A 23,571-nucleotide genomic window follows, 5' to 3' on the forward strand; every position below is an offset into this window, starting at 1 on the left:
GTACAATTCACAGTAGCCATTTAACTCCAGCTCCAGGGAACCTAATGCTCTCTTCTGAATTCCATGGGCACCCACACATACATGAACATACCTACACACACGTACACATAATTAAAGATACTTTTTTTTTTTTAAGTTTTAGGTCCCAAGAATCTCTTTCAATGAGTGTCAATGGAAAGATTCTTTTTATTGGTTTTTAAACGTGTCCGTGTGTCATGCATGTTTGTGCACACATGTGGAGATCAGAGGACAACCCTCAGGAGTGAGCTGGTTTTCTTCTTCTGCTAGGGATTGAACACATATCATCAGGCTTGGAAGACAGATGCCATTCCCAAGATTCTCTTCCTCTTTGTTTGTTTGTTTGTTTGTTTGTTTGAGACAGGGTTTCTTGGTAGTTTTGGAGCCTGTCTGGGACCAGCCTCGAATTCACAGAGATCCGCCTGCCTCTGCCTCTGCCTCCTGAGTGCTGGGATTAAAGGTGTGCGCCACCACAGCCTGGCCCTCTTTTTTTTTCTAAATGAGGTTGACTGCATCGTACTGTCTAATTCAATCCAAACAATCTGCATCACAGTAGTTCTCTCACCAGGTTTGGGTGATAGCTGGAATACTTTCTGACTGCCGTAGCAGTTGGCATGAATTTGTCTCCATCTCTCAATAGTTGTTGAATGAAATATGTAATCTTCCCATGTGAATGGAATGTGTTTAGCACAGCTGCCCGTTACACACCTTCCACCTCTGCAGTGATATGGATGGCTCATTCTCCACTCCAGTACCGTTCCCATCAATGCCCATTCTGCTTGTCTAGAGTTGTAGAATGTAGCTAAAATGAGAACATCCTGCATAAGCTTGGAGTAAGGGACTCGGTTGTTAGTGAAACAGTATATACTTTTCCCTGGAGTCGCCAGAGGAGATTTAACAAAAACAGAAGAGACTTCAGGCTCTTCCCCTAGTGGTTAAGGATCACATAACCCTTGCCATCAGACCGAAGTCTTTAGCTGTAACATGACAGGGTGGCCACTTTAGTACATATGTGGGTTTTTAAATTGCTTCATTACCCTCCTTTGAATTTTGATCACCTACGTTTGCTGCCCCCTCAGCAGCAGCACAGAAGAGACAGTGAACTGTGGCTGATGCCAGCTTTCCCTACTGTTGTATATCCTGTGCCTGCTGCCACCATCTGCTGTGCTGGCTGAGGCCAAAACTTGAGAGCTCTCTGACCATCTACAGAGAGGCCACCCTTTGGGTAGGGGAGCTGGGAAGCTAAAGCAATAATAGCAAGAGAGCAGCAGGGTGGGTCGGCAGCTACCACTTCATTGCCCAGGCAAGCAGACTGGCTCGACTTTGTGTCAGCATTTATATTCATTTTATAAAGTATATTGGGAAGCAGACCCATACCATTCTTTAAATCTGTAGGCGTTGGAGGTAACCTTGTTTTTGAGTGTTTGCTAGACAAGACTTTAAAGGACCATCTGTACTCTGAGGGGAAAGCAAGAGTAACCTTTGGTAGCATTAGATATAATTTCAAACTTAGGGAAAAATTACAAGGGCAGTGTAATGTACTTCCTCGTTCCCTTTATGGTGCGTACCTGTATTTGTCTCACCAATTCAACATCTGTTCAAAATTAGAGATGCTGTGGACTCATAGCAATCCAGTGTATTTACTAAGAACATACTCTTGTATAAACATAGTACAGTTTTCAACTTCATGATTATTTCATTTGACAGTAATACCGTACCATCATTAACAGTCTATTGCAGTTTTGTTAGTGGTTTCAATGATGGCCTTAAGGTTGATTTTTCTCCAGTCTGGAATCCAGTCCAGAATCACACGCTGCACCTGACTTCCATGTCCCTTGGTCTCATTTCTGTCCTTGAGTCTGAATCAGCCTTACCCTTCTTATGTCACACATACTTAAGAGCCTGTTCCGGGGCTGCTTCTTTACTCCTTTTGTCTGTGCCTTGCATTTCTAGGATTTCTGCTTGGTCTTTCCATTTCTTGACTAACCTTTCCATCTGTGACGGTTTGAATAAGAATGGCCCCCATAGACTCATATTTGAATGCTTAGTCACCAGGGAGTGGCGCTACTTAAATGGATTACAAGAATTAGGAGGCGTTTCTCTAGGGGTGGACTTTAAGGTTTCAAAAGCCCAAGCCAGACCCTCTGTGTCTCTGTGTCTCTGTCTCTCTCTGTCTCTCTGTCTCTCATGTAGCTCTCAGCTACTGCTCCAGCGCCATGCCTGCCACCATGCTCTCTGCCATGATGATAATGGACTAAACCTCTGAAACCATAAGCAAACCCCCCACTGAGTGCTTTTTTTTTTATGAGTAGTAAGACACCATCTGATCTTGCGTGTGGCCTGCCTTTGCCATTAGAACCTTTACTGTATGGGCCATTGACATTTGTGGTCTCTGTGGGGTGGTTCTTTCATCTGTGTCATATCTGGTATTTTTTTCATTTAGTGTACGGCAGTAGACATGGGGGCTTGCAGCTTGGTTTGTGGTACAGGAGATCCTTCATCCCACAGGAAGACGGGACTAGGCTAACTTAGCACACCACAGCCTTCCTGTTCTTTCTGCTCCATCCTCCATATTTGGTCTGCCTTTGAGCTGCCTCAGAGACCACCTGACAGAACTTCCCAGTGATAGTCAGCTGTGACAGCTTGTGGCCTGCTGCTGTTCTGATTCTGCATCAGCCCTCGGAACGCTATTCTCCCCTACGGCTGGCTCCAGCCTGGCATCTTTAGGGTGCTTGAAGCTTCCGAGAACACGATTCATTGCCTGACAAGGGGCAGAGTACTTGGCTAGTTGTGTGAGGAGCATATTGGCCTTATGTTTTGTTTTGTTTTTTTCTTTTTGGAGCCTGAGTTGAGAGTACAGATAGAAAGTATAGTTAGCTGTGTTAGCCAGAGTTCTGTAAGGGAGCAGAACTCATGGAATTAACACATATATGAAAGAGAATTTATTAGAACTGGCTTAAGGAGACTGTCTAAATAGTTCAGCAGTGGCTGTCTAACCCTGGGAAGGCCGAGAATCACCTAGTTGTTCAGTCCACAAGGCAGTCCCAGTCTGTAACTGGGGTCTTGTAGGGTTCCTAGAGAACACCTGGTGTCAGACTGTGTTGGAACCCTGAAGGAGAGTAAGGACAAGCAGGCAAAGTGTTTTCTTCTATGTCCTTTTATTCAGGCTGCCAGATTTAGGGTGGGTCTTCCAGCTTCAAATAGTTGATACATTCAAATTGACAAACAAGATTACTGCTTAGGCGGCCGAGCCAATGGCCTGTGTTGATGCTTAACGGTTTTGGGATAATTAATGGTATCCTGTAGTTTTCTAAGGGTTCTGTTTCTTTTTTTCCTTGTTCTTTTCTCATTGTTGTAGCACAGAATGTTCTGTTTCTTCCCCTAAACAACGGTGGCCATGTGGGTGATCTCAGTCCTAACTGAGGAGAGCTGTAAGCTTTCCAGAATTTCTTTCTAGATACCCCCATGCCATCTGGAAAGTGGAACAAGCTTCCTTTTCCAGTTCCCTAACCTCATACACATCCCTTCTCCGTGCGTCTGTCATATCTGCTTACTAGCTTAAGGGGCTGGTTATAGCTCTTTCCCCTGCTCAAGTCCCCTAGGTCACTTCTGTGCAGTTTACTACATATGTCTCAGTTTCAGGGGATCTTCTTGCCAGGCAGTACCTAGAGACTCATTATAAACACATTCCATTTTTCAAAGAGTTGATATCCATAACATCTGCATTTTAGCATTTAGAAAATCTCATAAATGAAGTAGGCACCTTAAAAGCAAATACTTCTACAGGCACCTTTGCCCTGATCTGCCATTCCTGTTCTGAGTTGGTGGGCTTCATTTGTTTTAACCAGTTGTGCTTTGTCTAGATGGAGTGTGGTGACTGCTTCAGATTCATAGCATGCCGTACAAGGAAGGACTTGCGGAAAAGATCTGACCCTGTCTTTCAAAGGTGCAGGTAGCAGTGAGGAACCAAGGCTCAGTGCTGCTGGTAACACATACATCTGTGCATATGTGCCCCTTGCAGGTCAGACATGTGTTGATATTAAAGACAATGTGGTGGATGAAGGGTTCTACTTCACTCCCAAGGGAGATGACCCATGCTTGAGCTGTACCTGCCATCGAGGAGAGCCTGAGATGTGTGTTGCTGCCCTGTGTGAGCGGCCCCAGGGATGTCAGCAGTACCGCAAGGACCCTAAGGAATGCTGCAAGTTCATGTGTCTGGACACAGGTGAGGCAGCCACCCCTTGGCCAAGTAGTGATGAGGACTCGCAAGAGCTTGTTGTACATGACACAGCAGCGGTGGCTACACACACTTTACATAGCTGACTTGGCTCGCTAGGCATCTGTAAAAGCCCCCATGACTGTGAAATCCTGTCTCGACAGATCAAAAAGAAACAAAACTCTTCACCCCTAGGTGGTGCTCTAAGGTACACATTGTGTAGTTAAGTTTCAGGATAACTGTATTCCTTCCACTTGCAACAAAAGAATGTTCATGGGGCTTAGATATTCTCAGTGATAGAGCACTTATCTATCATGTGTAAGGCCTGGGGTCCTTTGCACTCCTGGTGGGAAAACTCAGCAGTTTTGAGTCCTGCTCAGGCACATTAGCACCCATAGACACCTTGCGTGGCCTCTTTCTTTGCTGTACATCAGAGCCACTGACATCTCAGCCTCAAGAGGAGTATGAATTAAAAGCATGAATTTCTTATTTTCTTGGGTGCCACAGTATGACAGTGATATGGGTAGGCCCTGCAGAATAGCAGCTTGGGGGTGAAGATTGTGTCCTCATTCTCCAGGTGCTCTGTGGAAGGGAGGCTAGAGCTGGAGCATGAGGCCACAACTGTTGAGTACTGTCCCCTGAGCAGAGTGCCATCATCATCCTTCCCTAAGGGGCTGCCAGGTAGGAGAGTGGAGCTGCCCTTTCGAGGCTGTGTCTAAGACTGGACAGAAGCAGGCATTCTGCACATGTACCGTCAGACATGCAGTCGACTTGAAGTAAGTGCAGAGGCTGTGCTTCTGGGAAGCCCAACAGAATGCAGAGACCTTGGCATCAGGAGGTTGATACTTGGACCTCTTCCTTCCCACAGAATAGAATGCATCCTCCCAGGGTCATGAAAATACAGATAGCAACTGGTTATTTGCAAAGTTTCCTGTGCCCCTAGCCACATTGCTGTAATTTCAAGCTTAGTTGTTATTTATAGGAGTCAAACTTGGAACTTTCACAAGCTGTATCATTGGGGTTCGTGGTTCCACTTTTTAGGAATCTTCCAGTGCTACCCTGCAACTCTGTCTGGCTCTGTAGAAATGACCAGATTATAGAGGGTGGCCCATCTCTGGTATAGTTAGCCTATCAAGCCTGCCCCTGCCATTGGGGACTTCCTAGTAGAGCAGAACCCTTAGTTTGTCAGGCAGGCCCAGAGCTTCTGCAGGCCACTTTCCTCACAGCTAGAGCATCTTGACTGGGACCTGCTCTGTTGTGCCTGTTCCCACAAGACCTTGTCTTTCCCAAAGAGGCCTTTGCTAGGGATTACTCACTTACACCAAGGACCAATCCTGCTGTATAAGTAGAGACAACAGGAACAGAGTCTCAGCCTTCAGTTTTCCCTTAAGCAATATAAAGGTGACTGCTCTTTGTTCAGCATTTATTTAAGGCCAGGGTCATTGCCAGGGAAAGGGAAAAATAGGTATTTGAAGCAAGGATGAAGACATGAGAACATCACTTTCCCAAATGATATAATTACAAAGAAAATACTGGAGGATCTGCAGGAAAGTTACTAGAACTACTAATGTGTTTAGCAAGGTCTTCAGATAGAATATCCATCCGTTGTGTTTATGTATAGTGTCTGTAACAGTTAAATACTGAAGATGTAAAGAAAGTACCACCTAAAATAGGCCCCCAAAATAGGAAGTGTCTAACTGTAAACTCTGCATACTGTATGTACTGCCAGCATAAAACCCTGAGGTAAGAACAAAATCGAAGACTTTAATAAAAAGGAAAATACCAGCCAGGTGGTGGTGGGCATGTCTTCGATCCCAGCACTCGGGAGGGTGAAAGCTGGGTATCACTAGTAGGTTAATTCTTCCCAAACTAACTGTAGATACTGGTATATAAATCCAATCAGAAACCCACCTGTTGTGATCCTAAGCAGAGGTGTTTTTTTGTTTTTCCCCAAGACAGGGTTTCTCTGTGTAACTGTCTTAGCTGTATTGGAACTTGCTTTTTAGACCAGGCTGTCCTCAAACTCACAGAGATCCTCCTGCCTCTGCCTCCCAAGTGCTGGAATTAAAGCCGTGCTCTACCACCACCCAGCCTTACAGAATTCCTTTTTGTTGTTGTGTTTGTTTTTTGGGTTTTTTTTTTTTTTTTTTGGTTTTTTTTTTTTTTGGTTTTTCAAGGCAGGGTCTCTCTGTATTGCTTTGGAGGTTGTCCTGGAACTCACTCTGTAGACCAGGCTGGCCTCGAACTCACAGAGATCCACCTGCCTCTGCCTCCCGAGTGCTGAGATTAAAGGTGTGCACCACCAACTCCGGGCCAGAATTCTTATATTCAGAATATGTAAAGAACTCTGGAGGCTGGGAACATAGCAGTTCATACTGTGTTTGCCTAGCATGCATGAGTCCTTGGGTTTGAGCTCCACCCAGCACTACAAAGTAGAGAATGACGGTGCAGGCCTGTCGGCAGGAAGTTCAGAAGGTTAGGGCTATCCTTGGCTACAGAAAAAATTTGAGGCCAGTTTGGGATATATGAGATTTTGTCTTTAAAAAAACAACCAAGCCCCCTAAAAGGTCAGTAATAAGAAAACGCAGCTGTAATAAAAATCATTTATACTTCACCAAAGAAGATAGATAGATAGATAGATAGATAGATAGATAGATAGATAGATAGATAGATAGATAGATCCATACTGTGAAAGTCCTAGAAAAAAATGTTCAGGATCAGTCATATTGGAAAGTAACACACATGGACCTGAGGAGAGTTAAACTTGATAGTGCACGTACTGGCATGGAGTGGATCTCGTGTGCCCCCAGGACCTTTACCTGCCATCTGGTTTCTTGGTCTCCAGTGCAGTGGGAAGACAGTTTAGCATCCTCTTTTCCCAAAATTTATCCAGAAAAAGGGAGCTGGTGCTGCTCTAGCCCCTCCTGCACCTGCATGAGTGTGCACAGGGTAGCTGGGGCTTCTTAAAGAAAGTCTACTTCAGAGGCGTGCAGTGAAGGCTGCTTTGCATGGTGTACAGTGAGACTGATTTTTCTGCTGTGGCTTGAAGACTCATAGCTGCAGTGAAAACTATTTTTGAGTAACAGTGTTCACAGTAGTTCTCCTTTGTGAACCTCAGCCCAGACAGTTGTTGGAAGGTTCAGTGTAGTGGCTTTCTCTTCCATGTGGTCCTCCAGTGAGCTCAGGCTTAGTATTATTGTATTGTCATTCTGTCACTGTAGACACGCACAACCTTGGGAAGGCGCCTGGCCCCTAAATTATATCACAGCCCAGCTCTCCAGTGCCCACCAGTCCTAGAGCGGAAGTCTCTGCTCCCTTGCTCAGTGGCTGTTGTAACAGCATTTCACACAGTGGCCATTGAGGAAGAACCAGGGTGAGGCCAGGCAGCCACTGTGTCCCAGAGCAAAGAGGTGGTGCTCACTTGTGCAGCGCCTTTGGAAACTTCTGAGCTGTGTTCCCTTTCTTGCTTTTTCAGTGTTGTTACAGTATACTCTCAATTTTGAGCAGTTTTCTTTTATCCTCTGTTCTAAAAACTTGTCAGGGATGGTGTCAACAGCTATTGAGGTGGAGGGGAGAAGCCTCAACCAGCCCAAGGCCTAAGCCATGCCTGCATTTGTGCTACCCACCCCTAGCCCTGCAAGTTCCTTTTCTCAGAGCAGCTGCTTTCCTTCCTCCTCACCCCTCCTCATAGATGGTAGCAGCCTGTTTGACTCCATGGCTAGTGGGATGCGCCTGGTCGTCAGCTGCATCTCCTCCTTCCTCATCCTCTCGCTGCTGCTTTTCATGGTCCACCGGCTGCGCCAGAGGCGCCGGGAGCGCATCGAGTCCCTGATTGGAGCAAACTGTGAGTGCCCACCCAGGGCCACAATAGTGACCCTCAGCCTTCCTAGGTCTTCCAAGTCTTCCCTGTCCTGAGTTGTATCCCTCCAAGGTAGAATCTGGTGAGGTATGAGAGAAAGGTGTCCCTCTGCAGCTACATACCTGCTTGACTTGGGGTGAACACACCTTAGGGAGCCAGAGATGTGGGACACCTGAGGAGGAACTCATGGGCCAAAGTTCAAGGTAGGCCTGCTCCCTCTCTGCTCTGTATCAGGAGCAGCGTCTCTAAACATTCAGGCACTTTCTTGTGGTGAGCTTTGAGTATGGGCCCCTGCCAGGGAGGCTCAGATCCCTGTAGCCACAGCAGGCAGCTAAGATAATGTCTTAGCCAGAGTGCCCCATCTCCCTAACAACAGGAGGCCTAAGAGCAAATTGCCAACAGCTACAGGGGATTTTACCTGTTCTGTGAAGGGGCCTCAGTGTTTCCCAGGGCAGGGTTGAAACTGGCTAACTAAGACCCTGAGTTTTCAGCGGTGGCAGCTGTGTCCTCCTAATCTGTCTTTATGCTCACATAAGTTTCTATGGTGAACAGAATTGGAGCTGGAGGCTACAGCAATGCCAAGGGTTTGCTCCTGTTGTTAAATGACAGGGTAGGAATAGGTTGCATATAGGTGGATTAGTTGGAGAAATCCAGGGATGGGATGTTTTGGCCAAATCAGAGTCTCATGTGACTTGTTGGATGTGGTTGGCAAGTGTGTAGATGGCTACAGGAGTGTGACACGGGTGGCAGGGTCAGCCTTGGGAAGAAGGCTCAGGAGCCAGCAGCCTGCTTCCAAATCACACAGCTTCCCTCCTGTTTCTCTGTTTCGATGGTTCAGTGCACCATTTCAACCTTGGCCGAAGGATCCCTGGTTTTGACTATGGCCCAGATGGATTTGGCACAGGCCTCACCCCACTACATCTTTCTGATGACGGGGAAGGTGGGACTTTCCATTTCCACGACCCTCCGCCTCCTTATACGGCGTACAAGTACCCAGACATGGACCAGCCAGATGATCCACCACCACCCTATGAGGCTTCTATCAACCCGGACAGTATGTTCTACGACCCTGCAGGTGCCTGGCCACCCTAGGGAGAGGGAATATGGAGTTGCCAAGCAATCAGGAATGCAGGACCAGGACCATAGGGTTTCCTGGGATCTGAGGACCCTCCTTCCCTTCTGGCCGCCTTCTTAGTCTTTACTTTGGGGCCATTCTCAAGATTGCTCCTGCAGAAGGCACTTTGTCCTGGCCATCTTCAGGGTGTTGAGTTCTGGGGATCCATGGGCAGCATCCTTCTCTTCCTCCTGTGAGCACCTGTTAGTGGCGGGATAGCCTTCGGCCTCTCAGCCCATCTCTGTGAAGCAATGGGGCTGAGCAGTGGGTATCATGAGAACAGATCTGGTCCTGGCCCAGCTCTGGAGCTTGTTCTGAACCATAAAGATACTACTGTAACAGTTCCAAGTATTGTGTTGAAAAGTTGCTTGTTTCCCACCTGACCCTGAGTAGTTCTTCTAGACTGCATAGCTCAGGAGGAGTGTCCAGGGTGCTGCTTCCCTCCCTGCCCCTTACCTGACCCATTAGGAGTCCTGTCCTGTTCCCTGTGTGAAAATGTCTGGCTCATCAGACTGCACTCTGCAGCAGAGTGGGACTTTTAACACTGCTGTCTAGGGCTATGAGAATTGGATTCCTGCCTTCAGAGCCGATTGTCAGACTGTTATCAGAGAGGCTGCAGTCAGAGAGCTAGGGTCATAGCTCAGTTGGTAGAACATTTGCCTAGAATGCTAGAGGCCTTTAGTTGGTTCTTTAGCACTGCAAAAGGGCTGAGACTAGACAAGCTTTCCACCAAGACTGCATTAAATGCAGATCTCCACTCTCCAGCCTCCAGGCTGCAGGGCAGGGAGTAGGGATGGAGACAGCTCATAGCCAAAGCCTGTGGTCACCAGCATTCAGAAACAGCCCAAAGTGCTAAGCAGGGTGTAGATTTAGGGAATGACTTTGTGCTAACACCAATGGTTCTCCAGGCTGCCTGCTCCTACCCAACCCCTTTGCTGTAGTTGCCATAGTTCTGCTGTAGCCCAGGGTGTCCAGTCCAGAAGCTCCTTATTGTGTGTCCCTGGGGAGTCAGAGTGGCTTCCCTCTGGTCTCCCTTTGTTCTGAGCAGTTGGTTACTACATCTCACCTACCGCAAGCAGTAGTGGCAAGATGAACTTGTGTGTGCCAGAGCATTAGACTAGGAGCTCCCATAGGTCCTGTTTACCACTCAGCAATTAGGAAGGGAATCCTCAATCTGACCAGACTTGCTTCTGACATCCCCCTGGTCTCCTGCAGATGATGATGCCTTTGAACCTGAGGAGGCCAGCCTGCCAACCACAAGGGATGGTGGTATGGAGGGTGCATTGCCCAGGCACTTGGAACATCCATTGCCCCCTGCAGAGACCTCCTTGGCAGATCTGGAAGACTCCACAGACAGCAGCAGTGCCCTGCTGGTGCCTCCTGACCCTGCCCAGAATGGGAATACCCCAGCTACAGAGGCACCACCAGGTGGAGGGCGCCACCCCTGCAGCTCCCTCAGTACTGTGGTTTAGGTGGCTCAGCTCATGGCCCCAGTGGGCTGGAGTATCTACTTCCTGTTCAGAAGACACCTATCTCAGTGGGAGGCTTGAAGGGTCCTGTCATAGCCTGGACCTACTCCACTGCCACATCCCACCAGCAGGGGGTGTGTACATAGAAACTGAAGCTAGGCACCCCAAGAGAGGAACAAGTGCCTGTGTCATCTTTATCTGAGGGCTTCTCAGACATGAAAAGCTTTGGGTCAGTCTCATTTTTAAATGACAGAATGACACGGGTTTTCAAACCACACATTTCCAAGAGGACAGAGACAGTGGGCTGCACTCACACCAAACATCTTTGGATGGGCTTGCTTACTGCACTGTCTCACCCACAGAAGCCAGTCATTAATCAGTGGCTGCACCAATATAGACAGAGCAGGGCTGCCACTATGTGCAACACTAGTGACTCCCTAGGGGCATCAGAGCATCTGTGAACCGCTTCCAGGGGACACATTTGCAGCTGCTGCACTGGCTCTCTGGGGGCATCCTGTTGAGGCCCAAATGCAAATATTGAGGTGCCAGTCCCTGGGAGAAAATTGACTTGCCACCCCATTTCTAGCTTTGCTTTGAGGCCAGCACTCTCCATGGCGTAGCTCTGCATGGCTCCCCAGGAGTAGACTCTAGACCCCTGTGCAGGGTTGGGCATGCTGGCTTTTCTCTGGATCCCTGTGCTCTGCTTGCTGGCGAATGACCGTTGGGTTTAGCCAGCCCCCCTCCCCCACCTTGTCTGTGCCATAAAGGGTTGTTTGTTTGGGAAGAGAATTGACTCAAGTAGACATCCTGTGTTGTGTTATCTGAGTCCACCTCACCCCATGACCACTGCTGGAGCCCAGCATCTGCTGGCCACATACATGCCTCCCAGCCCCTCCACAGCACTGGGTACCTGGGCTTTTTGCCAAGAGGCCCCTGTTGCTAACTCCATGTGGTGGTCTTGTCTCCCAGCACAGGCCTTTAGTGTTTCTAAGGGTTGGAGACTAAGCAAGTTCTGTGCAATTTTTAGCACATCTGTATCTTTTCTATGTTGGATGTCTGGATCTTTCTGTATCTATGTGTTTCCTCACATGGCCAAATGTTTGCAGGTGATGATGGTTCATGGGAGTTGAAGACAGGCCCCACTGCCCCACATGAGCCATTTGCCCTTGGGCTGCTCTTAGACCACTTGGTCTGAGCTGCTTCCTAGTCTGTGGTCAGTGGGACTGTGACTCCTGTCCAGCTAAGAACATGAGTGGGAGAAGCGACTTAAGACCCTCCAGCTCTTTGGTGCTTGATCAGACCTGCACAGTTCTAGGCACATTCTTACACTGCTTGGAAACCTGTCTCCCCTTCTCATAATGGAGCATCTTCAGACTGGATCCCCAGGGCTAACTGGAGGTATGAGATTTGTCCCTGGATAGTCTGTCTCAAGGCTGAACCCACAGGCTAGCTGCTGCGGACATCCTCTGCCAAAGAGCTCTTGCCTCCTCCGCCCATGGCTGAGAAGAACGGGAAGTTCAGCATACTTCCAGCAAGTATTGAGTGCTGGGCACTGGGCAGCCACGCTCCAGAGCAGCAGTGGGCAACTGTCTTGGTGCCAGGCCACCCAGAAGAATCATAAGGACCACACAGCAGTGCCTCTGAAGGCCATATGTACAGACTGAAATTCTCTGGGGACCAAATGACTGTTGGGGTTGGGGCTTGAGTCTAGGAGGCAGAGGTGAAGAGGGTGACCTAAAGTGGGCCATGGTGCTGCTGAGGTGAAGTGGGCCTGACAGGACTGCCAGGGTCTGCCCAGCAAGCATTCAGGGTGCACATGGCCTGTGTTTTGAGCTGTTTAGACTATTGTTACTGCAGTTCCAAGCACTGGGGTCTGCCACCCTCCCCAGATCTTACTGGTGAATAATTCCAGGTCCAGGATTTGCTAAGGTTTGTCTCCTTGCCCATCCCACAAGGCCCCAAGGGACAGGCCAAACTCCTGGGAGGCCCCTTTCCCAGGACTGCCTTGCCACTCTTCTGAGAGGCTGGGTGCCCTCTGACCTGCCTTGAAGTGGAATTTGATACTGTACATTCATTGTCTCAATGCCTGTTTTTACATACTCCTTTCACTAAAGGTTTTAGTTTGGGTGTATTTTTGATCGGGTTGGCATTAATCCTTTCTTAAGATGCTGTGAGAACCATTTCATCCAATGCCAAATAAACTTGTGTTATAGAAAAGGCATGGTCAGTCCTTGCTGCAGCCTGGCCCTATAGCCAGAGCTCTAAGGTTTCAGCCCTTACAGGCATCTAGCTGGCTTCTGACAACCCTTGGTTGAGGACCAGACAGCTAGGTTTGGAGCCTCTGTGCAGGATTCATGACAGGGCCACCCTGTGCTCTCTCTGAGATGTTGCTAGAGTCACAGGCAGACTGGTGTACCCTCTGGTTACTGGTAACTAGTATGGGCTAGGCCGAAAAGGGAAGGTCCTGGGACTTAGTCCCTAGCTGTTCAGGTTGAGTAAGCTGCCCCTTCCATCACAGCAGCTCTAGGTTCTCAGAGGGTGGCTACCTACACCCAGGCTGGGCTGGACCATGCCTCTCTGCAGAGGCTGGAAAAGCTTGGATCCTCTGGGGAAATTCTCATCTATTAAGGTTGTTGGGTGATTTTGTCTTTCCACAAGTCCCAATGTGGTAAAGACTAGAGGGACCTGTTGACTTGGGCTGCGCTCCCTCCTGAAAAGGAGCAAGGGGACTACACCCACCCAGTGGCACTTGGGTAAGGGCTCCACATGCTGTGTTCACTACTGTTGTTTCTGTGGGACACCAGAGGTTTTTTTTGGGGGGGGGGTTGTTTTGTTTGTTTGTTGTTTTTTTTTAATATGTGTGTTTTTTTGTTTTTTTTTTTTGTTTTTTTTGGGGGGGGCAGTTCCAGGTAGCTTTAGAGGCTGACCTGGAACTCTGCAGATCAGGCTGGCCTCGAACTCAGAGATCCACCTGCCTTGGCCTCCCAAGTGCTGGGATTAAAGACGTGCCACCAACCCTGGCTACACCAGAGTTCTTGGTAGTAATTTCTAGGAGGAATCCTTAAGCTCACCTTCCTTTAAAAAATTTTGTTTTTGTTTTTTTGTGTTTTTTTGTTTTGTTTTGTTTTTTGAGACTCTATATAACCTTGGCTGTCTTAGAACTCACTGTTTTAGATCATGCAGGCCTCAAACTCACAGAGATCCTCCTGCCTCTCATGAGTGCTGGGATTAAAGGTGTGGGCCACCATGCCTGGCATGGTATTTCAATTTTTATAGTTTTGGGTTTTTTGTTTGTGTGTGTGTGTGTGTGTGTGTGTGTGTGTGCTTGAATATATGTGTGTGTGCCACATGCATGCAGGAACCCTCGTTGGTCAGAGCCCAGGAACAAGAACTGCAGCTGTGATTGAGCCTGCAGGCCTCAGTGACAGGGCAGTGACAGAACAGGCTGTTGCAAAGGCTGACAAGAGGTCAGGGTTAGGAAGGAACAACCGAGTCCTTGATAGGGATTGGGAGCTTCAGTCCCTCAGCACATCTGAAGCAGGGGTGTCAGCATCATTATCCACTCTGCCTTTTCCTCCTTCCTCCAGGGATGAATCTGGTCCTCCAGCAGTTGTATTTGTTTCTACAATGCTGAGGATAAATCCAGGAACACATGCTAAGCAAGTACTCCTCCACTGAGCTCCCTTGGGCTATGGCAAAGAGATGCTGAATACTGGTATACCCAGAGGGACAGGCCTCCAGCCTACTCCCTAGTAGTCATGGTTAGGCCAAACCTACTCACACCACAGACACATGGTGCCCAAATGCAGAACTGTCAAGTGATCATTTGACACATTGGGAAACCAGAGAGTCAGAGACCCTTCACTCCGGAGTGCCTGGGATGTGGGCAAGGGGGCTTGAGCCACTGCAATGTCTCCACCACGGAAGGGCTGCACCTTTTAGTAGGGTAATCCTCAGACAGGTGCATCAGTAGGAAGGCAGCTGTGAACCTGGACTTGGGACAGGGATTGGAATCTCAAGTTTGTAGCAAGGCAGGAAGCATCAGTGCCTCCTATCCCTAGCCTCTTAAGTCTTGGGCACTAGGCTCCAAAGTGACTCACCCCTTGAACTGATTTCTTAGGTGATGGCTTTGACATGTCACCCAGGTCCCTGTCCCCCATTTCCTCAGCTGTGAGAATAATATCAGACACCCTTAAGAATTAATGCTAACCATTACACTGGCTGCAGCAGCCCTGGACCAGCTCCAGCCCACCTCTGTTCCTAGTGGCCCTATCTGGGCTCCACCCACTCTGGCCCTCTAGGGCCCCGCCTCAGTGTGTCCACAGGATACTTATCCACACCTCTAGTTCACCGGCCAATGAATGATCAGCCCTCCAAGTATCCTGGTCACACTTTCCTTGTCCAGTCTGCAGTTCTCCAGAGTCACAGCCACAGCTGCATCATGTGGGCCCTGGGCTTCCTGCTCCGATTCCTCGCCATGCAACCTGTGGCAAAGGTGGACTCCAAGGGTGAGCAGCAAGGCTTTGCCTGTGTGATCTTAGATCTACCTAACACCATTTATCCTCTAATGGTAGGGCAAGTTTGGGAGGAGATGTATGGACAGGGGAACAATCTCTCCTGGCTAGCCTGGCCCCATTCCTGAACTGAGGCCAGGAACTTTGAAGGGCCACGTGGTAGTTCTCAGCTTGATCCCTGCCTCCTGTCTGCAGGTGCCTGGTGCTATGACTCCCAAGATCCAACGTGCGGTGAGGACAGTTGTAACAGGCTATGTGGATCTGTCTAGTCTCTGCCAGCTCCTGTGACCCAAAGGACTGGGCAGCAGGCATGCTGTGCTCATGTGTATCTGTTATAATCCATGGTTAGGGCCTGTGAGCCTATGGGTGTGGCCAGGGGTGGTCCCCAGCATGAGTATGTAGCCAGGTCCTAGATGCATCTACCCTGTATGGGGCAGTCTGCTTACAGACTTGGTAGCTAAGTCAGATGGGTCTAAAAATGGAGGGAAAGATGGTCCTTGGCGGGGAATGCTTGAGTCATGGGATCCACCCTCAGACAGCCTCCTTGACTCAGCTGCAGACTCCAGTCCTTGTCTCCTCAGGCCCTACACACTGGAAGGAGCTAGCACCTGCTTGTGGGGGCCCAGCCCAGTCCCCTGTCAACATTGACCTTCGATTGGTCCAACGAGACTACACTCTTGAGCCCTTCATCTTTCAAGGCTATGATTCAGCACCTCTGGACCCTTGGACCCTGGAAAATGATGGCCATACAGGTCAGCATCATAAGATCAAGACCAATATACAGGCAATAAGTCCACACGGCTTGTAGGAATCTTCCCCCATACACAGGAATCAGAACACACAGAGGGGCTGAAAAGGAACTCTTCTCCAAAGAGCTCACCCCCCACCCCACACACAAGTGGACTAAGAAGCTATGAGAATGTAACACACTTAGGAATCCAAAGGAGGCCCTACACATATTGTAGGGAGATGGCAGGAACTCCCCTATAAATAAAAGTAGACATGGCCAGAGGACAGTCAGCTCACACCTAGATTCCAAGATGCTGGAAAGAAATCAAGGTCCTCATAACCACACTGCTGGGGCCAGTTTGACTCCCACAGTGGGGGGTCTGCTGGGGAGGGGTAGACTCTCATATGTTCCCCCACCTTCAGTGCTACTTCGAGTAAATTCCTGTCGGCAGAGCTGCCCAGTGATCCGAGGGGCTGGGCTGCCATCACCAGGGTACCGGCTGCTGCAGCTGCATTTCCACTGGGGCAGCCCAGGGCACAAAGGCTCAGAGCACAGCCTGGATGAGAAGCGTGGCTCTATGGAGGTGGGTTCAGGGTGGACCAGAAGGAAGATGGGCATAGGGAGCAGAGGGCAGCGGGACGCCACCTATGGTCTGTATTCCCTAGATGCACATGCTCCACGTGAACACAAAGTACCAGAGCATGAGGGAGGCACAAAGCCATCCGGATGGTTTCGCTGTGCTAGCCGTGCTGTTGGTGGTGAGGAAGGGGCTGTGTGGCTCCATGCCTGTGTGGAGGGAACAGATGTTTGGAGTCTGTGGAGATCAAGGGGCTTAGGGAGTTTTCGGGAGGCGGGGCCAATGGAATGGAGTGTTAGTGGGCATCGTGGGAGGTGACCTTCCTCACTCCATCCCCAGATCTCCCAGACACTCCAACTGGGCCCTTCCCACTGGTGTCCCAGCTATCCTGTCTCACTTTTGGACACACGCACACAGAACCTCAAAGCTCCTCTCACTGGAATTCTCTCCAGGAGGAGGACAGGGACAATACCAATTTCTCTGCCATTGTGTCTGGCCTAAAAAATTTAACTTTGCCTGGTAAGAATCTGCGGGGTCCCGTCTGGGCTGGAAGGTATGTGGGCGAGGAGCAAGAGCAGGGGAGTCGAGTTCCAGCTTCTCTCCCACCGTCCAGGGGTCTCTGTGAACCTGACGTCCACCTTCCCACTGGCCTCGCTGCTGCCAAGTTCTGTGGGGCTCTTGAGATACTACCGATACTCTGGGTCTCTGACCACACCGGGCTGTGAGCCAGCTGTTCTCTGGACAGTCTTTGAAAACACCATACCCATTGGGCGCGCGCAGGTGGGAGCTACTACCCCTACCCAATGCCAAGCTCCTTCCCACAGCCTCAGTTGACACTCCTGCTTTCTCCACCTGCCCCGTTGCATCTTGACCTGTCTTTGCCCATCCTCAGGTAGCCCAGTTCCAGACCATTCCCCAGACTGGGTCACCGAGTTTGCACCCCAGACCGATCATAGATAATTTCCGTCCCCAGCAACCTCTTGGAGGGCGCAGGATATCAGCCTCTCCTGGAGCATCCATCCGGTCATCAGTCTCTACCCTACCCTGTTTGCACGTGGCTCTTTGGGGCTTGGGAGTCGGCCTGAGACTCTGGCAGGGCCCCTAGGATTCAGGGGTGACTCCTGCTTTCACAATAAAAGATGCAGAGTGACCTTGGCCTAGTGTGGCTGGGAAGAGGTGTGTGGTCAAGGGGACGATGGGGAGAGAATTCTGCTCCAACCTCGCGGCAACCTTCCTGTCCACACCACCAACAGGCTCCTGAGTGACTGCCCTCTTGCCCACCTCAATCATACAAACTTCTTCCAAAACCGAGACCCATTCAGATACCCAACTCTAGCACCCACCCGTAACAACATGTTGTTATGAATCTCCAGGTCAAAGGAAAGGGGTTTGAAAATCAGTACATCTCAGAAATGCCACCTATACCAGAAATTACAGTTTATTTTAAGAACAAGCTGGGTGAGCATCAAAGGGGGTTACCGTGCCACATGAAAATGATGACCCTGGTTGCAACCCCAAGCCAGTCCTTAAGAAAAAGCAGGTTCCAGCAGAAGGCACTGAGTTGACTGGTTTTGGTGACAGACAGCAAGCGCTGGTGACACTCTAGGGAATCATTACGCTGTGGAATATTTTCTATAGAGAAGCTGGTGTTGAGCAACTGTTGGGAGGGTTAAGTGAAGGGCTGTGTCCTTCTCACTGTTCGAGGCCGAGTCCAAGGGATACTGACAACATGACACTATGGTAGGAAAGTGGGCCCCGGGAGGGTGGGTCCCATTATCAATGGAGTGGTGGTGGAGCAAACTGATGCTCAGCTCATGCCATGTAGAGGTTACAGTGAAGGGGCACTGTCTCCGCTACCTATGTCCCTAAAGTCTGTTACACAGTACATAATTGACACTATTCTGGTGCATGGAGGTCCTGCCTACCCCCTAGGGCTTTAAAGAAAAAGAAAGTGCAACCATTTGCCTCCAGGCTGCAGATCCCTTGGTTTGGCCAGCCCCTCCCTGGCAGTCAGTCGCAATTTGGTCCAGCCTCAAAGCCAAAAGGGGCTCTACAGCGGCAGCCACAGTCCCGGGTGGCGATTACCCATAGCGCAAAGCCATCTACGCAGCCCCTGCCGCCCACACTTTAAATAATGGAGCATCATTGGCATCTGGGGAGTCTGTTAACAGGATTGCACATCAGCCACCTTGCCCTCTTCTGGGGACACCGGAGCCCTTCAATCTCCTCCGCCCTGCGCAGCCGCTGAAGGCACTGGGGTTTTCTTGTGGTTCTTCCGGGCCGTGGCTCGGTTCGCCAGGCCGTTGGCTGGGGCGTCGGGACCATTCTCCGCGGCCCTCGAGGCCGAAACCAACTTATTCACGGTGCCGAGCGCCCGCAGCAGGGCGGGACCGCGGGGCTCGCGGCGGGCGGGTGGCGGCGGCGGCGGCGGCGGCGGAAGCAGGGCGCGCAGGGCGTCCAGCTCCGCCCGCAGCTCCGCGCGCAGCGCCTCGAGCCCCGCACCCATCTCGGCACGCACGGTCGCCAGCCCCTCCTGCAGCCGCCGCTCGCTCACCTCCAGGACGCCCGCGGGGTAGGTGGCGCCTCCGCGCGGCTCCCCGCACACCGAGCAAACGGAGCCCCCGCTGCGCGCCTCGCTCCTCTCGCTGGTCCCCTCCGCCCCGGCTCGCTCTCCCGCGCGTTCCACTATCCGCAGCAGCCGCGGCGCCTCGGCTCGCCCGGCCGCCTCGGCCCGCAGCTGGCCACGCAGGCGAGCCAGGCGGCCCGGGGCGCGGACATCTCCGGGGACCGGCCCATTGGGTTGCGAGCCGGGATCCAGCCGGCGGCCCACGCCTCGTCTCAGCGCCTCTCTAGCGCCGTAGGCATTGCGCGCCTGAGTCCACGAGCGCCCGGGCTCTGCCGCCATGCGCTGCCACCTGCACCACTCTTTGCCAGCTCGGCCGAGAGGGCTTGGGCCCCAGCCTGCAGCCTAGCGACCGCTGGACCCGCGGGAACGCGCTCCTGGGACGTCTGTGGGAACGACCAGGCCTGGGGGAACCCCGGCAGGGCCAGGTCCTGAGTGGCTGGGGCTCCAGGGAGGCCGCGGAGTTGGGGGAGGGCTGTGACAGTAGGCAGGGGTATTTGAAACTTGGCCCTAAGGACCATGTTATTGACTGGGGCCCCCAAATGGGACTTAGGTTGGCCTCTAGGCAACTGCAATAGCACATGGCATATAGACTGCTAAAGCCCAAGACACCTTAAGGCCAAACTCAAAACCCAACTCACATCCTCTCATGTTGTCCTGGCCAAGGACAAGAATCGGCCTCCTCCTGATTCAACTCATGATCCAGAGTGTGTGGGGTGTGTGTTTGTGTGTGTGTGTGTGTGTGTGTGTGTGTGTGTGTGTGAGAGAGAGAGAGAGAGAGAGAGAGAGAGAGAGAGAGAGAGTTGTAAGCTAGCCAACTACTCCCTGAGATTCATTCCCTACCCAAGCCACTCTAACTAATCTCTATCTCCTGTGTCTCCGCAGCCCTCACTCAGCTACAAGACCCCATCCTTGTCACTGGCACCTCCAACCCCAAACTCTTGCTCCTGTCCCCAACCTTCTGGGGGACTCAGACTTCTGAGTCTGAGCCCATCTCATACGGTGCCCTGCCCATATCCAGTTTAACCTAAGCAAACAGCCTAGGCAGCCCACAGGTAGACTCTTTGCCCCTTCCCTCTGCGGACAGTTTCTGCTTATCTCACTTCCTTGGGCCCTCTTGCAACTAGTAACAGGAGCCTCCACCACAAGCAAGCAACTTTCACAATATGGGGAGGGGTTCCGAAACAGGGTTTCTCTGTGTAACCCTACCTGTCTTGGAACTGACTTTGTAGACCAGGCTGGTCTCCAACTCACAGAGATCCACCTGCTTCCCAAGTGCTGGGATTAAAGGCTTCCACCATCACCGCCTGGTGGACATTTTCTTTTTTAAACGGACATCTCTCTTTTTTCTCCTGCAGCTAAAGCTGGTCTCATATTCCCTATGTAGCTAAGAATAACTTTGGATTCCTGATCCTCATGCTGCTTGAATGCTAGGATTACAGGTGTGTGTCACTATGCCCAGTTTATGCTGTCAGTGCTAGGGACAAACCCAGGACTTCATTTCTGCTGAGGAGCCACTCAGCTGAGATATACCCCCAGCTGATTTGGGGTTTGTTTAGTTTTTTTTTTTAAACTAATTTTATTATTTCATGTATATGGATGTTTTGCATGTGCATATGTGTACCACCCGTACGTTTGGCCCCTGAGGAGGTGGTGAGTCTCCATGTGGATGCTGGGAGTCGGGACTCCAACCCCATCTTTCACAACAAGTGCCTTTAACCACTGAGCCAACTCTCCAGCCCATTTTTGTTTAGACAAGGACTTGCTATGTTGCCTGGATTGGTCTTGAACTCTTATCCTCAGGTCTCTCCTGCCTCAGCCTCCAGAGCAGTTGGGACTGTAGGCACACACCACTGCATCTGGCATACAGTGATTTTTTTGTGATTCTCTCCACAGTGAGGTGTCAGCCCACAGCTGGTTCTTCTGGGTTGAGTCTGGCACTGGGCTAGGTCCTAAGCATGCTGAATGTTTGGTGAGAGAATAAAAATGTGGATGCTCAGGGTTGCACATAGGAGCCCAGGTTGCACATAGGAGCCCAGCTCACCCCTCCTACCTACCCTGGCAAGTCCCTGGCCTTGCTAACCTGTCATCTTCAGACTGTCTTTATTACCCTTTTGCTTTCTGTGGAGCCTCTCACTACTGCCCAGGTTCATCCCCACCTCTGTGTGGCACAGCGGGTAACATATCCCTCTAGAGGGCAGTATCTCCCCACCTGTCATTCTCATCATACCCTTGGGGCCTTGTTAGCACTCTGGGTGCTCTGTGCCCTGGGATCTCCCAAGCAAATTGTGAGGAGGGAGGGTTCTGCATGGATGGAGCAGTGCTGGAAGGGGGACCCCGAATGCCTAGGTGCGGAGAGGCCTGCATATGTGCATGTGTGCAGGGGGTCTGGGGGTGCTGTCTACTGTCTATGGGCAGCCAGGTAGAGGGCTACCTGTTTCCCCTATTGTTCATTCACTATAGCTCATCAGGTAAAGCCAGGAGATGAGAATGGGGCACTCAGCCTCTTAGACTTCCCCTGTGCTTGCCTTAGAGTTCCCTGTATTTAGCCCAGATAAATTCTAGAGCTCATTATTCAACACCCTATTTAAAATGCTGCTGATTAAAGAGCCCCAAATCCCTGTCTCCACTCTCCTGGCTGTGTGACCAGAGTGGCTCTACCCTCTCTGAACCAAATCTGCACCCAGGAAGCCTAGCAGCTGGGAGGGTGACAGAGCGTGATAGGGGCTCTGTGCTTGCAGACCATTGGTGGGAATGTTGCAGAGAGGCAGACAATTTGATGTTTCTGTATTTGACTCATATGTTATGAATTAGCTGAGCTACACACTGAGCCTCTGCAGAGAGTTCCAGGCTGTCCCTTGTTGACTGCAGATGTGGGGTCTGATGCTTGTGGCAGAGGATCCAGAAGCCATGGTGTGTAGGGAGCCTCAAAGAGTGGAGTCCAGAGCGGGGTTGCAGCGATAAGAGCTGAAAGGCAAGTGTGAGCACATAGCCCCGAGCGAGCCTCCAAGCCTGAGCCCCGGAGCCTGAGCCTCGGAGCTCAAGCAGAGTTTGAGGTGGGAGGGTTGGGGGCTGATGCACTTGTTTCACAAGGACAAGGTCCTGGGATCTCGCCCCAGTACCACGTGGGGGTGGGAGAAGGCTGTGTGGAACCTGGCCTAGGTGTGATGGGTGGTGGCAGGACCACAGCAGATGGTGAGATCTGGAGGCAGAAGCTAGGGTGGGTGAACAGACAACTGTGACCCACATGGTTGCTCAGAGAGGTGTCCCCTTCAAAAGAAAAAGATGGCGAAAACAGGGGCAGGACTGGAGGGCACATAACAGGGAAAGAGGACGGGCTAGCCGGTCACCCTCTTGGGGCTTCTCCGAGCCAGTCAGCCCTTAGCTCCCCACATAGAGGGGTTGACTCAGGCCAGGCTAGGCCAGGCACTGTGACATGGGGAGCCTGGCTGCAGGATTGTCCCCATCTGGCTCCTGCTCTGTGCATCCAGGTGAGACCTCCTGGAAGGGCAGTCAGTGACCATAGTACTCATTAATTCTTGAACAAGGTGGGTGGGGTTGGAACACCTGGAGCTCCAGGCAGGGATCTAAATGGGGGCAATCTCTTTGTGTGACTTAAATGTCGTCACTGTTGCTGCTGTTACACTCAGTTGCTATTAAACCCTGGCAGTCACCAAGATAGAATTTATTTCCCAGAGCCAGAGGGCACTTGGAGCCAGGAGAGCACTCAGCCATGTTGTAGGGGCTCTGGTTGCTTTGGAGGGAAGGGAGTTGTGGGGACTACTGAAGGATGGGGAGGTAGCTCCACAGTCCTCAGGAGGAGTGTCAGGGCACAAGTACCCCCAAGCCAGGCCTTGTGACATAGAGCTCTGTCTTCTTGGGGTGTCTGGCCAAGCTCAAGCTAGCTTAGTTCTTGGTGAAGCAGCTATAAGCATGGAGTCCTTGAAGCTGCCTGGCCAGCTTTGTGGAAGTGGGCTGGAAGTAGCTACCTGTGCAGCCCTGGAGCCCTGGCACTGCCTCCTGAAAGAAGCAGGGTACCAGAGGGAGTGGCAGGAGCTGGAGAGAGCAGGATCAGGACACAGCTGGTAGGTGTGCAGCCTGTCCAGGGCCCAAGCTCATGCACCCACCTCCAGTGGCCCTGGTACCAGAGTTTCTAGTGTACAAGCTGGCCCTTGGCAGTCCTAACAAGCTAGCTCGTTCTCAACAAAGTGTCAAGTAATATTGAAAAGCAGAGAAATGAGATATATCAAGTGTGTTGACATTGAGAAGGGGAACAAACAATGGCCCCACCCCCAACCCCAACCCAAGCCATCTCTGGTAGGCTTAGGTTTAACGGAGAGCAGGAAGTACATACAGCTAAGGCATCCTTGTTAGTGTGCTAGTTGGTGTGTTCCTACGCATTACTGATCCATGGCTGTTCTGCTCTTCCGTCCTGCAAGTCCATCTGATGA

The 23,571-nt window shown here is 50.9% G+C and overlaps 2 protein-coding genes across 4 annotated transcripts in view; both read left to right on the forward strand.

Annotated features, from left to right (window-relative positions):
* Dgcr2 (DiGeorge syndrome critical region gene 2) overlaps positions 1 to 12,893 on the forward strand; it is a 61,099-nt gene extending 48,206 nt beyond the window's left edge. For 2 of the 3 annotated variants that reach the window (XM_027413154.2, XM_027413152.1), the window contains 4 exons: positions 4,040 to 4,243; positions 7,926 to 8,078; positions 8,932 to 9,168; positions 10,423 to 12,893. In XM_027413154.2, coding sequence (XP_027268955.1) covers positions 4,040 to 4,243; positions 7,926 to 8,078; positions 8,932 to 9,168; positions 10,423 to 10,679 — 851 coding nt within the window. In that variant the 3' untranslated portion in view covers positions 10,680 to 12,893. The remainder of the gene's footprint in view (positions 1 to 4,039; positions 4,244 to 7,925; positions 8,079 to 8,931; positions 9,169 to 10,422) is intronic. The other variant, XM_027413153.1, reaches the window with a different exon arrangement.
* Positions 12,894 to 13,999: 1,106 nt separating this feature from the next.
* LOC100752607 (carbonic anhydrase 15) lies at positions 14,000 to 18,483 on the forward strand. The gene is made up of 8 exons (XM_027413158.2): positions 14,000 to 15,184; positions 15,386 to 15,421; positions 15,772 to 15,942; positions 16,343 to 16,503; positions 16,586 to 16,678; positions 16,950 to 17,016; positions 17,111 to 17,277; positions 17,390 to 18,483. The coding sequence occupies exons 1-8, from the start codon at positions 15,034 to 15,036 to the stop codon at positions 17,600 to 17,602; spliced, it is 1,059 nt and encodes a 352-aa protein (XP_027268959.1). The 5' UTR covers positions 14,000 to 15,033; the 3' UTR covers positions 17,603 to 18,483.
* The last annotated feature ends 5,088 nt before the right edge of the window (positions 18,484 to 23,571 follow it).

Source organism: Cricetulus griseus, chromosome 4, assembly GCF_003668045.3.
Source record: "Cricetulus griseus strain 17A/GY chromosome 4, alternate assembly CriGri-PICRH-1.0, whole genome shotgun sequence".
NCBI classification, from domain to species: Eukaryota; Metazoa; Chordata; class Mammalia; order Rodentia; family Cricetidae; genus Cricetulus; species Cricetulus griseus.